The following is a 13,090-nucleotide window of genomic DNA, read 5'->3' as shown; positions in this document are numbered from 1 at the left end:
TTAATCCATTTGGAAGCAATAGATTTTACATACAATGAAAAATTAAATCAATGCTAAACCATTAGGCAAAGTAGTAAGAAATGTAATTATACAATCCACAGTCATTCAACAATGGATGTAAACCCACTGTAATTATTATAGCATTAACCATGAAAGAGGGCAATAGTAACCCACCACCAATTTCCCCCTGTCATAATCTGCAAAAGATCAGTGTTAGTTCTGCCACAGCTTTACATTATATTGGTTATAACTGGAAAAGTTGACTCCCTGTTTCTTTATGTGAACAGGAATGAAATTTCATTGCCTGTGTTTGTGTAGTTCTCAGCTAGTATTTCAAGAGCAGATCAGTGGAAAAGTTCATAAACCCCTTAAACCAGAATGATAAATCAATACAACACACACAAAATGCTGGTGGAACACAGCAGGCCAGGCATTATCTGTAGGAAGAAGCACTGTCGACGTTTCAGGCCGAGACCCTTCATCAGGACGTCCTGGCGAAGGGTCTCAGCCTGAAATGTTGACAGCGCTTCTCCCTTTAGATGCTGCCTGGCCTGCTGCGTTCCACCAGCATCTTGTGTGTGTTGCTTGAATTTCCAGCATCTGCAGAACTCCTCGCGTTTGCATGATAAATCAATAATTTGCTTTCATAGAAAGGATACACCATGAAGAGTGCAATAGGTTCATGATCTATAAGTCCGTACATCTGCAATAGACCATGTTGAAACACTTATAAGTTTAAGCAAACAACCAAATCACTATTTGTGCTATTTTGTAGTAGAAGTAAGTCTTCAATCCATATACAGCAACCACAGAGGTAATCTGGAAGATTCTGCTCAGTAAAGAAGGGTCTGGTAGCCTGTAAGTTGAAGAAGAACTCATTAAGTAGGGCTGAAAATGGCACAGCTTTGAATTTAGAATATGTGCTTTTAGCTTTAGGTGAATTAACTTAAGAGTTTTAACACTGAGTACAGTCTAAGAAAAGGGGATCTTGGTCTTGAAGTTGACCTTACGCTCCCGATTCCATTCAGAATTTTGAACCAGGTTTTAAGGAATGGGGTAGCAGCCTGCCTGCCTTAATGTTTCCAACAGAGGGCTGAATGAGTGACTCTCGACATCTGAGTGCCTTCCTCCAGGCAGCACTACACTCAGGGCCAGGTGAACCTCACCCCAAGATTTCTCGTTTGGATTCAACAATGTGCCATTGTCAAACACATTTTAAATGTCTCTGCTTCGGAGACAACAAAATACTACCTGGCAGGTTTCTAAATCGGAAGGGAATTGAAAGGTGTGAATGAGAAAACAATTACCAGACTTCAGCCAACCGTGTCAGAAAGCTGAGGAGTCAGATGCAAAATGCCTACTGTCTCTCCCCCGCATTCGGTGGATGCAGTACGTGACTTCTTGCTCATCGTGGACTTCCATGTACGCCTGGGAGCATACTGAGGTGAGCCGAGCCATGATTGGCTGACTGCCATTCAGCCAATTGACACAATGATGGTCAGGAGATCTTTAATGAATTCTGTTAATTATCACACGGTATACGGCCGGGCCAAGCTTTCTGTGTCCCAAGATACATTGATGTTCAGTGGTGAACAAATGGCAGCCAACAAATTCCAGGATGTTGGTGCCATCCCTTGATGAGTCGGCTGGCTGAGTTTTGATTGGCTGACAGCCCACAACTTCCTGTGGAAGAATCAGCTGTTCACCAGCTGGATTTGGCCTCTTGAAGATCGCAAAATGAGAAGCTTAACCAGGTAGCATAGCAGAAAGTACTTTTGTCACAAAAATGAAACTTTTCAATAGTGTATTTAGAACTGGCAACTCAATTCAGTTCTAAAAATGCAGGTAAAAGTGGAACTGGAAGGTTTCTCTATGGATTTTAATCCACCTCTGTGAATAACCTGACTTTTGAGCACTGAACATGATCTTGAAAGTTTAGGATCAATTACCACTTGTAATAATGTACTGCAGAGGTTTTTTTTAAAGTAAATCACCTACAAATATGTTGAAAAGTATTTGACATATGCTTCTTAGATCCACTGAGCTTTACAATAAGCTTAATAGGTAACAAAGCTCTGCAGATTTGGGTATAAGTTTTTACATGTGATTTCAACTTCTTTTAAAACTAATGGATCAACATTGATGTCTAGAGACTGATGGTCATGAAATAATTAATTAATTTTACTAATCATCACATGGCATATGCCAAGCTTTCTGTGCCCCAGCGTTCATTGATGTTCAGTGGTGAAGAGCAGAGGTCAAATGGCTGGGAATGGCAGCCAGCTCACTCCAGGACGTTGGTGGCATCCACTGCTGAGTCAGCTGGCTGGATGGGCCTGGGAGGAAGTTCTGAGAGGATGCCTTTGAACATGGTCCCAGTTGGATTCTGATTCCTTAGGCCTTTACAGAAACAAAAAAAAAGTCCAAATTCTCGATTTTATCTAGTTTATTTAGAGATACAGTACAGGTACAGGTCCTTCCAGGCCAATGAGCCCACGCCACCCAATTACACCCATGTGACCAAATAACTGAACAACCAATATGTCTTTGGAATGTGGGAGAAAACCGGGGCACACAGAGGAAACCCGCGCAGTGACGGAGGAAATGAAGGGAATAACTACATTCATTTGCACAACCATTGAGATGTTCCCATCTTAAGGATTCGTTACCTTGTTATTTCATGTCCTCATTATTTATCATTATTCATTTATATTCGCATTTGCACACTTTGTTGTCTTCTGCATTCTGGTTGATCTCTCATTGATCCTGTTATAGCTACTGTTCTATAGATCTGTTGAGTATGCCCGCAGGAAGATGAATCTCAGGATTGTATATGGTGGCATATATATACTTTGATAATAATATTTACTTTGAACTTCGAATGTCTAAATTCTTTCCAGACAGTGGCAGGAACTGAAGCCCCTGTCACTGGCACTGTAAAGCGATGCGCTAACTGCTATGCTACCGTGGTGCCCCAAAGGAGCATTTTAATGCTTGCTACGGCTGCTGAGTAACTGTGTAAACAGCGTTGTGTACCCATAGACCTCATGTTGTGAAGAAAAGTAGATCCTGAGGTCAATAGGATACATCTGCTTTTAGAAGCAGGCCTTGAATGTTAATAAGGCTGTTAACAAGGTGTCCCCATCACCAGCACAAAGCTGTCAGTTCCTCAACTAGACATCCTATCATTTTAGAAGACTGTACACATGGAAATGCTGTGCATGGCCAAGTAGAAATTTCTTTATTTTAAACTCTTATTTAGAGATACAGCATCAAATAGGCCCTTCCAGCCCGACAAGCTGTGCTACCCACCTATTTAACCCCAGCCTAATTACTGGACAATTTGCAATAACAAATTAACCTACTAACCAGGATGTCTTCGGACTGTGGAAGGAAACCGGTGCACCCAGAGGAAATTCATGCATTCCACAGGAAGGAGGTACAAACTTCTTACAGAGGACGCCGGAATGGAACTCTGAACTTCGATATCCTGAGTTGTAATATTGTTTCCCTAACCACTACGCTACCACGTTTTGTTGAAATGGAGAATCGGATTTCTCCCAGCAAAGGAAAATCCATATTATGCTATTACAATTCCAGTAAAAAAAATTCAATCTGTATCTCTACATGGCTCTGAAAGCTTTGACCGCCAAATAAACAAAGTCAACCAAGATTGTATGAAATTCACCATGTCTAATATTACGTTGTAATTACAAGTGAATTCAATATGTAGGTTATGATGTGTTTCTTGGCAACAGGTAGCAAGGCATAAGCCTGAGAGAAAGTTCCCCACTCCACTTCCTATTCCATAGACCAGGAAATAGCTATCTATCTACCTATCTATTTATTTAGAGATACAGTGCAGAACAGGCCCTCTGGCCCTTTGGCTCAAAGGCTCGCACTGCTCAGCACCTGTTTAACCCCAGCCTAATCACAGGTCAGTTTACAATGACCAATTAACCTACTAACTGATACGTCTTTGGATTGTGGGAGGAAACCAGAGCACCCAGAGGAAACTCACATCACATGGAAAAATCATAGAAACTTTCTTCGAGGCAATGTCAGAATTGAACTCTGAACTTCAACCTCCCAAGCTGTAATAGCATCAGACTTACCGCTACGCTACCGTGGTGCCCAATGTTTATTGTGTTTTAACTAACTTACTGCGTCCTTTATCTTGTGTTTTTTATACTGCATTGAATCTGGTGTAACAATTAAATATGAGGAAAAGAGGAAGATTATTTATGGTTAAAAAAGAAAAATAAATGTAATACAGAAAAAATTGTTGCAGATAAATTAGAAACATAAACATTCGGTAAACGCTGAATACATTACCTGAACAATTCTTGAGTATTTAATTGCTTGTTCCAGTATTTCTTTATTCCAGGCACATGGGCACATCCAACCACCCCGACCACAACCGATGGTATAACCTGTTGTGGTTCAGCTGTTGAAAGAAATTATAAGTCAGGTCTTCATTGACTGTCCGTTTGATGAGGGGCAAGGATCAAGCAGTCTCAAATATTCTCCTGAGTGTAGGAAAGTGACCTCATGGAAATGTGCGAGTGTCTCAGAGAGCTTGACAGCATAAATATGGCACCGATCTTTCCCATGGTCGGGTTACCTGCAATCAGGATTCAGCTTTCAAACTAAGAGGTTGACCATCAGTCAGGTTAGAAGATTGATAAGATGATTTATTTACCACATGGAGGGTGGGGAATCTTGGTAATTCTCAAACCACGAGGCTTGAGTCATCCCCTCAGTCCCTGAGTACATTGGTCTATATAAACGTCTTGAGTAAGACTATCTGTGGTTTGATAAGCAAATTTGTTAATAATATGAAGATTAGTGGGATTGTAGACAGCAAGGACAACCTGTGAACACAGAGGACCATAGATTAGTTGATCCAACCATTTGAACTTTTCTTTAGCAAAACACACAAAATGCTCCAGGAATTCAGCGGGTCAGGCAGCATCTATGGAGATGAGTGAACAGTCGACGTTTTGGTCCTCGCCCCTTCTTCAGGACTGATTTTTCTTGCTGAGTGCTACGTACAGTTCCGTACAAAGGTCTTAGGCACATATGTATAGCTAAGGTGCCTAAGACTTTTGCACAGTACTGTATTTTTCAATGTGGAGCCAAGAGTCTGTAAATCTGGTGGGAACAAATGATGGTGGGAATAGCGAGTTTAAGCGTCCCGGGAGGACTGTGGGACAGGTGGCAGAGTAGGATTCCTAGGGGCAGGGGGCGGGGTGGTATGGGTACAGATGCACCCAACCCCTCAGTCACCAGGCAAGATCATCTGATTTCATACAATTGGTTCATTGATCATTACAGTACATCTCTCTGGTGCTTCCTGTTCCCTCCCCTCTCCCTTCCCCTTTTCCCAACCATGATTCCTCTCTCCCTGTCCTCTTCCCACTCTCAGTCCATGATAGAGACCCGTATCAGAATCAGGTTTATCATCAATCACATGTTTTATTGTTTGCAGCACCTGTACAGTGCAATACATAAAATTACTACAGTGCTGTTCAAAAGTCTTCAGCACTCTAGCTATATATATATACCTAAGACTTCTGCACAAAATTGTACTATGCAATTATGTTTGTCAATCTGGTCCATTCTTGAACTCCCAGATGGAATTCAACGACAGAAACTTGACTTGCTGGGATTTGACAAACCATCCCACTCTGATAGTCAGACCTGGAATAAGATCAGCACTCCAATACCATTTTATTCTATTCTGTGATGATTCATGAGGTGGAGACCCGGAGGAAAATGGTCACTTATGATATTTTTTACATTTTAGACTGATTTAGCTTTAGAGATACAGCACAGTAAAAGACCCTCCCAGCCCAATGAGCCCAGTGACCAATGAACCTACCAAACCGTACATGACTGGGATGTGGGTGGAAACCGGAGCACCCAGAAGAAACCCACGCAGTCCTGAAGAGAATGTAGAAACTCCTTCCAGACCATGGTGGGAAATGAACCTGGGTTGCTGGCACAGTAATAGTACTACACTAACCGCTACACTGTTTATTCTGCCTCTTAAATATTTCAACTGACTTTGATGTTGATTTAGAACAGACAACATTCCCATTCCCACTCCAACGTGTTGGACCATGGCCTCCTTTTGTGCCAAGATGAGGCCACCCTCAGGGTGGAGGAGCAACACCTTATATTCTGACTGGGTAGCCTCCAACCTGATGGCATAAATATCTACTTCTCCTTTTGGTAAAAAAAATCCTTTCCCTTCCCTTTTCTTCTAGTCCCCACTTTGGCCTCTTGCTTCTTCTCACCTGCCTATCACCTCTCCCTGGGACCCCCCCCCCCTTCTCTTTCTCCTATGGTCCACCCTCCTTCTGATCAGAATCCTTCCTCTCCAGCATTTTACCTTTCCCATCCACCTGGCTTCACCTATCACCTTCCAGCTATCCTCCCCCCCACCCCACCTTTTTATCCTGGCATCTACACCCTTCCTTTCTAGTCCTGAAGAAGGGTCTCAGCCCAAAATGCTGACTGTTTATTCCTCTCCATAGATGCTGCCTGACCTGCTGAGTTCCTCCAGCATTTTGTGTGTATTGCTTTGGATTTCCAACATCTGCAGACTTTCTCATGCTTAATATTTTTATATTAATATTTTTTGAGTTTGTTTTGAACATCAAAGACAGTCAAAACCTGTTAAGGGAATGTCCTATTTCTAGCGGAAGGAAGGCTGTGCTCCAGTTTCATCTTTGTAGGAAGATTCCAAAAGCACAGACAGTATCTAAGACCATTCACAACTGAGGCCACACTACACCAATAGAGTCTATAAGATCATAAGATATAGGAGCAGAATTAGGTCATTTGGACTATCGAGTCTACTCCGCCATTTCATCATGGCTGATCCAATTTTCCTGTCAGCCCCAATCTCCTGCCTTCAGCAATCAAGAATCTACACCAATCAGAGTCTATAAGACCATAAGACTCTAAGATATAGGAGCAGAATTAGGCCATTTGGCCCATCAAGTCTACGCCACCATTTCATGGGAAGTGTGTGTCTTCCCTAGACTTACACAACCAAGGAAAACAGGGGTTTCAATAGGTTTCATTCTTCTGAATTCTAGTGACTACAGGCCCAGAGCCAGCCAACGCTCTTCACATGACAAGCCATTCATTCCCAGAATCATTTTTGTGAACCTTCTTTGAATCCTCTCCTGTTTCAGCACATCTTTTCTAAGATGTTCATAATACTCCAAATGAGGCCTCATCAGCACTTCATAAAGCCTCAACATTACATTCTTTTCCTGGGTCCTCCCAGAAAAAAGTACTGCCTCTCACATCTCCATCCCAACTAGGTGAGAACCTTGGAAAGTAAGTCCTGACAGAGGGCAGAATCCATCTCAGTTTATCTCATTGATTTCAATCCAATCCCACTGAACCAATATTGGGATGGTGAACATCTTTCCGTCTTCCAGTAAGAAAGACAAGGGTCACGGTGAAATGTAAGACCCTAACAGTTCTTGACAGAGGGAATATGGGAAAAACCAGGAGCTACTGTTTAAGATGGAGATGGGACAATCTTTCCCCCTCAGGGAATCTCTTCCTCAAAGGGCAGTGGAAGAAGTCTTTGAATATCTTTAAGGCAAAGATAGATGGATAAGTACCTCATAAACAAAGTTACCATGGATGGACAGAGTTGTGTATTTAATATTTCAGTAATACCTGTGTAATCTTGTGTGTATATATTTGTTTTGAGCGATTTTTGGGTTAGCACATGTAGCAAATAACTTCAATAGAACTTCAGATTTGAAAATGGATTGTGGATTAAATCTGAAATGCAGCTCTGAACAATAGGTTCCTCAGGACCATGGACCAATTTAGTTGGAAGAACAGACAATGTTGATTTAAATTTAGTGTTTGTGTGTATTTGGGTATCCGTAGTATGGATGATGCAAGGATCTCTCCCTCTCTCTCTGACTCCTCCAAAGGCTGTCAGTTTCTTTGAGATATTTTGTCAAAATGAAGACACTACTTCACATCTTCCAGTACTTCATTCACTCTGGTAACTTCATTTATGGAACAACAATATTGTTTAAGTAATTTGTTATGAATTATACGTATGAATACATGAACTGCATACATCATCATGCTATCACATGATACGTGCTTGAAGTAAACTTAAGATTAGACCCACTTTCCCGGACTCCGGAATCTTCCTTTGAATTTGTTTAATGTTTCAAAGTTACAAAACGTAACAAGCAGAAATGTAGAGTTGAGTTTACAAGCCACAATCTTATCAAATGACAAAGGATCATGGAGGTCTGAGAGGCCAACTCCTGCTTGTAATTCATATATTCATAAATATTCATAAAATCTGTGGACAATATCCAGTGAGCATTACAGTAAGAACCAAAATAACTCAGATACTTACACGGTGAGATTTTAGGTAATAAAATGGGTTTAGCTACATCCTTTAGTGACTGAGTTAAGCAGATGTCCCGTTCCACTACAAAAGTACGATACAATGCAGGAGTCTCTGCCTTCATCAGTTTGAGATCTTGACTGAAATCATGATTTTCCTTTATCTGCTGAACAACTTCTTGACTAAAAGACAAATTAATTGATAAGTTTCATTAAACTTTATATTTATTGAGATACAATGCAGATCAGGCCCTTTGAGCTGTGCGGCCCAGCAATCCCCTGATTTAACTCTAGCCTAATCACAGGACAATTGATAATGACCAATTAAGCTACCACTATATTACCATTCCACCCCACTTCATTAATTCATAACCAAACTACTAAACTTAGTGCAAGTTGTTAAAAAAAATGCCAAGGACTTCTTGATGAGTCAATCAGAATGGGGAAGTTCACATTGTTGTATACTGTGGTTTGTACATTTGGTACATACTTCATCAACAATCAAATAACCTAATAACTTTTTTTCAGAACTTGAGCTGAAATTTTACTCCTGATTAGTGGAACCTTTGAAAGATGATGAAACAAAGTAATTGGGTAGGGAAGAAATGGGGCAACTAGGGTTTGGGAGCGAGTAGTGGGGAATTTGCCAGCCGCTTAAATGTATTGATCACGTAAAGAGTGCAGCTATTTAGGAAGAAGAATATTTACACGGGAACTGAGGGTTGTGTGATAACTGCAGACTTACTTACTTACAGCCCTTTACACTGCTGGTGTTTAGGGCAGCAATGAAAGTTTTCCAGCTCTGTCTGTCCATACAGTCACACAGAGAAACAGAGGGATTCTTCATTGCTATTTCCATAACATTTTTTGTTTTGGCAGTCAGGGTTGTTAGCCCTGAGCTGAACCCATGAACCTGGAGGACTGGTGGACCACTCTTAGTCTGGCCTCTACCCTTTGCTTGTGTTTGGCATGGGTGACACCCTGCAAGAGGCAAAGCACAAGGCCCTGACCCCAGCCAACGTAGCTCTCCAGGCCATTGAGCATGGGGGCTTGCAAGACTCCAAACCCTCCAACAAGGTTGGGTCCTCTTGGAAGAAATGCATGCTTGGTGTTACTCAATTCCTAGCAAGTTCAAAAACAGTTCTTTTTTTGTTTCCCTTCAAAACTTTTTACAAAGCATAGCAATTTCACAGCAGTGAAAATCTTTGTGTGAATTCTGTGTTTCTAAAGTGTCTCTGCCCAACAACAATGAACAATAAATAATGTTTTCAAAGACACAGTTAACAGAATCATACTCATACCGAATAGCAGTAGGCTGGGAAATGAAGCTCACTCCAATTAGCGCTTTCACTAGATCCCAGGCAGAAACTGCAGCAGTCAATCTTTTCAAAGTGATCAGGAATGGCCGGTCTCCAAGGTAGATTTGACAAAATGGGATCTTCTGAGCCTAATGGACAATATTTCCAACATATAATAATACTGGATTTGTCAATGTGGTGTCAATGCTGTAGAGAATGAATTTTAGCCAAGCTTTCTTGAAAAAAGAACAGTCAGTTAAGCTTAGCTTACCTTTCCTGAAATTAATCTCTTTATTTCCCTTTCATAAATTTTGAAAACTCATAAGGCAAACATAATACATTTCTGTTAAATAATTGCTTAAGCCAAAATGGGATTAAACTTTTCTAAAGGTAGGCTCGGTAGATTTAATTTAAATAAAGATTTTCTTATATTACAAGAGAAATGAAACTCCTCATGGAGGCAACCATTGATGGGTTACCATCAGTACAGATGCCAGCGCAGTTCCAAGACAGACCTTTTGTTTCCAGATATGAAGACAAAACATTAGATATATCTTAGCCTTTGCTTGTGTCAGGCAGCTGTTTGCAACAGAAAAAAAGTTTTCTTGAATTTCACCATCATTTACGAATCTTACAAATGTTACAACATGACATTTATTGGTGAAATTTGTTGACTCATCAACCTGGATCGAGAAGCTGTTGCTTTTCAGTTTATCACAAAACCTCTTCAGCATCATGTGACATATCATCAATACGTTGACTTATCATACTGTTTGAGAGTGAAGCCTTTTCAAATTCTCGTGCTGCATCTTGTCCTAGTATTTTACCCACTTTAGTTTTACACACTGGCATTATTAGGTTCTCACTAACTGTGTGACTTTCCCTTTTCTGGGTATTAAGTTCTGCTACTAAATAACTTGCTTCCTGAGTTTTTTACTGACTGCAACTTTATTAGCAAAAGCTTTACTCTGTTTGTTTTGAGATTCCAATAGTGGTTTGCAGCACTTGTGCGCGGTCATATGGCCGCGATTTGTAGTTAGGTGTCTTTTCAATTTTGCTGGAGCCATTGCTGCATTAGCCAGACCAGGCACAATGGAAGAGGACAACTTGGACCAATGGGTTTTATATGGACTGGTGATAAGTAGCTTTCACTGTAAAGAAGATCTATTCTTGTGTCCACTGTTGCACCTGTGCAGTGAAATGACTCAAAAGATTGTAATTCTTCACCATTAACCTTATCAGAGATGCCCGTAGGCCTAGAATCATTCTCTTCCATCTCACACCTCCTCTTCAAAACTCGGCACATTGGACCGTCTTCAGAATGAATATTTTCCTCCAACTTCCTACTACACAGGTAGAGTTTCTTTGCTCCCATAAGTCAGTTGGTGGCGCATAAGAGGAAGTTGGGGGAGGTAATTCGGAAGGGAGAGGCCTCAACAAAATAAACACAGTCCTACTGCACACTGCCATACTGAGCTGAGAGACCTCTAACGGTCTGCTCACTCACTGCCCACCACTGCGAGCGCTAGCATTGCACTAAGTTCAAAAAGCGATGTTTATTTTTTTAATCAACATCTCTTGCGGAACCTCTAGTGACCCCGGATGAGAAACCCTGGTTTAGATTGACGCTTTTAAGGAGATGTATATATTTAGTGTTAAGTTACTGCTTCTGAGCTGCAGTGAGAGTTCGAGAGTTTCAGTTAACAGCCTTGATGGCCTAGAATTTGTTTTTTTCTGCATAGTTATTAAGTCAGTGAACTGTTCATCCACTTCAGAGTCACCACACATCCCTTATCCTTTTTAATTGGGATTGGTATACAGTAAGTTCTTCCATTTTATTTGAAATTAGCCTATCTAATATATTTGGGATGTTAGCAAATTGAAGACTAATGCAAACGTATCTGACATTTCTCAGTGTGCTGTTAATTCTTCAATGTCATTCTCTCAATCTACCACACCACCCTCGTCTTATTTATATATCCATATAACTTGTACAGTTTGTACCGGGTACAGTCCCATAGGTATTTCCAAATCGTCACTACAACTGTATTTCTAAAGGTAAAGACAGTGCATAGACTTTAAAAATAAAACCAAATTTAATAACAGTGAGAAGTTTTGTTATCAGACAATAGGGAAGGCAGCTTGCACGTTATAAGTATACTGGAAGTACTTTGGAATATCAGAACTACAGAATAGCAAAAACAGAATCCTTACCTCTCTGTAAGCCTGCCTGAATTCTCCACCCGGTAAAATGTCCAGCTGTTCAGTTAGAATGGCTGAGAACTTCAGTAACAGAATTAACCAGAGAGCAGACCACACGCCAAGCTGCAGGAGGGAAAAGATGGATGACTAACTAGGGGCGTAGTGTGCTTCCTTTCCCCCGTTTCAATCGGACTTCTGTGTGCTTCTGTCACATACTCACAGCATTCTTTCTGCAGTATCAGGTGTCCCTTCTCAATTTTGACTGGCTAAAATGAAGTATTATCAGTGGGAGTGTTGTGCTTTTTCAAAGAGGACTTGAGAATTGGAATCAGGTTTAATATCTCCAGCACATGTTGTGAAATTTGTTGTTATGTGGCAGCGGCAGTACATTGCAATGTATAATAATATAGTAAATATATATATTAAAAAGTTACATTAAATAAGTAGTGCAAAGAAAGTAGTGAGGTAGTGTTCATGGGTTCATTGCCCATTCAGAAATTGGATGACAGAGGGGAAGAAGCTGTTCCTGAATCACTGAGTGTGTGTCTTCAGGGTCCTGTACCTCCTTCTTTATGGTAGCAATGAGAATAAAGCATGAGCTGGGTGACGGGGGTCCTTAATGATGGATGCCGCTTCTTTGAGGCATCGCTCCTTGAAGATGTTCTGGATGCTGGGGAGGCTAGTGCCCATGATGGAGCTGACTGATTTCACAACTTTCTGCAGCTTATTTCGATCCTACGCAATGCCCCCCACCAGAAGGCAATGTAACCAGTTAGAATGCCCTCCGGCGTGCACCTATAGAAGTTTGTGGAAAAACTTCCTTTCAAGCATTTCCCTTGTCCAGCTGGTAATCTCTCGTTGTGAGAAAGTTCTGAATGAAGCGTTTCAGAAGTCTGCTGTAAAGGATGCAAACGACGTGGCCCGTCAATGCAGACGACTGATTGTATTCAGAACATTAGCGATGGGGTGCTGAAGATGGACGACTAACACAGTGGAAATGAAAGACATCGTGGAGGTAGTCTTGGTCCTGTCTTTTGATGTACTGTCACTCAACGTAGAAGGGCGTTTAATTTAAAATAAAACTAGCATCCTCAGACAATGATGACATTGAGACATGGCTTTCATTTTTTAAATTATGTAGCCTACCTTTACTGCATTTCCTGACTACATATTGGGTGCCATGG

At 41.0% G+C, this 13,090-nt stretch overlaps 1 protein-coding gene across 1 annotated transcript in view; it reads right to left on the bottom strand.

Moving 5' to 3' along the window:
- Positions 1-548: 548 nt before the first annotated feature.
- The window catches only part of LOC132403471 (traB domain-containing protein-like), a 29,917-nt gene continuing 17,375 nt past the window's right edge, over positions 549-13,090 (bottom strand). Inside the window, exons 6-10 of the mRNA XM_059986873.1 lie at positions 11,919-12,029; positions 9,708-9,853; positions 8,417-8,589; positions 4,336-4,447; positions 549-856 (exon numbers count right to left, since the gene is read on the bottom strand). Coding sequence (XP_059842856.1) covers positions 736-856; positions 4,336-4,447; positions 8,417-8,589; positions 9,708-9,853; positions 11,919-12,029 — 663 coding nt within the window. The 3' untranslated portion in view covers positions 549-735. The remainder of the gene's footprint in view (positions 857-4,335; positions 4,448-8,416; positions 8,590-9,707; positions 9,854-11,918; positions 12,030-13,090) is intronic.

The sequence above is a fragment of the Hypanus sabinus genome, chromosome 13 (assembly GCF_030144855.1).
Source record: "Hypanus sabinus isolate sHypSab1 chromosome 13, sHypSab1.hap1, whole genome shotgun sequence".
NCBI lineage: Eukaryota > Metazoa > Chordata > Chondrichthyes > Myliobatiformes > Dasyatidae > Hypanus > Hypanus sabinus.
This window is presented reverse-complemented; position numbering and strand designations above follow the sequence as displayed.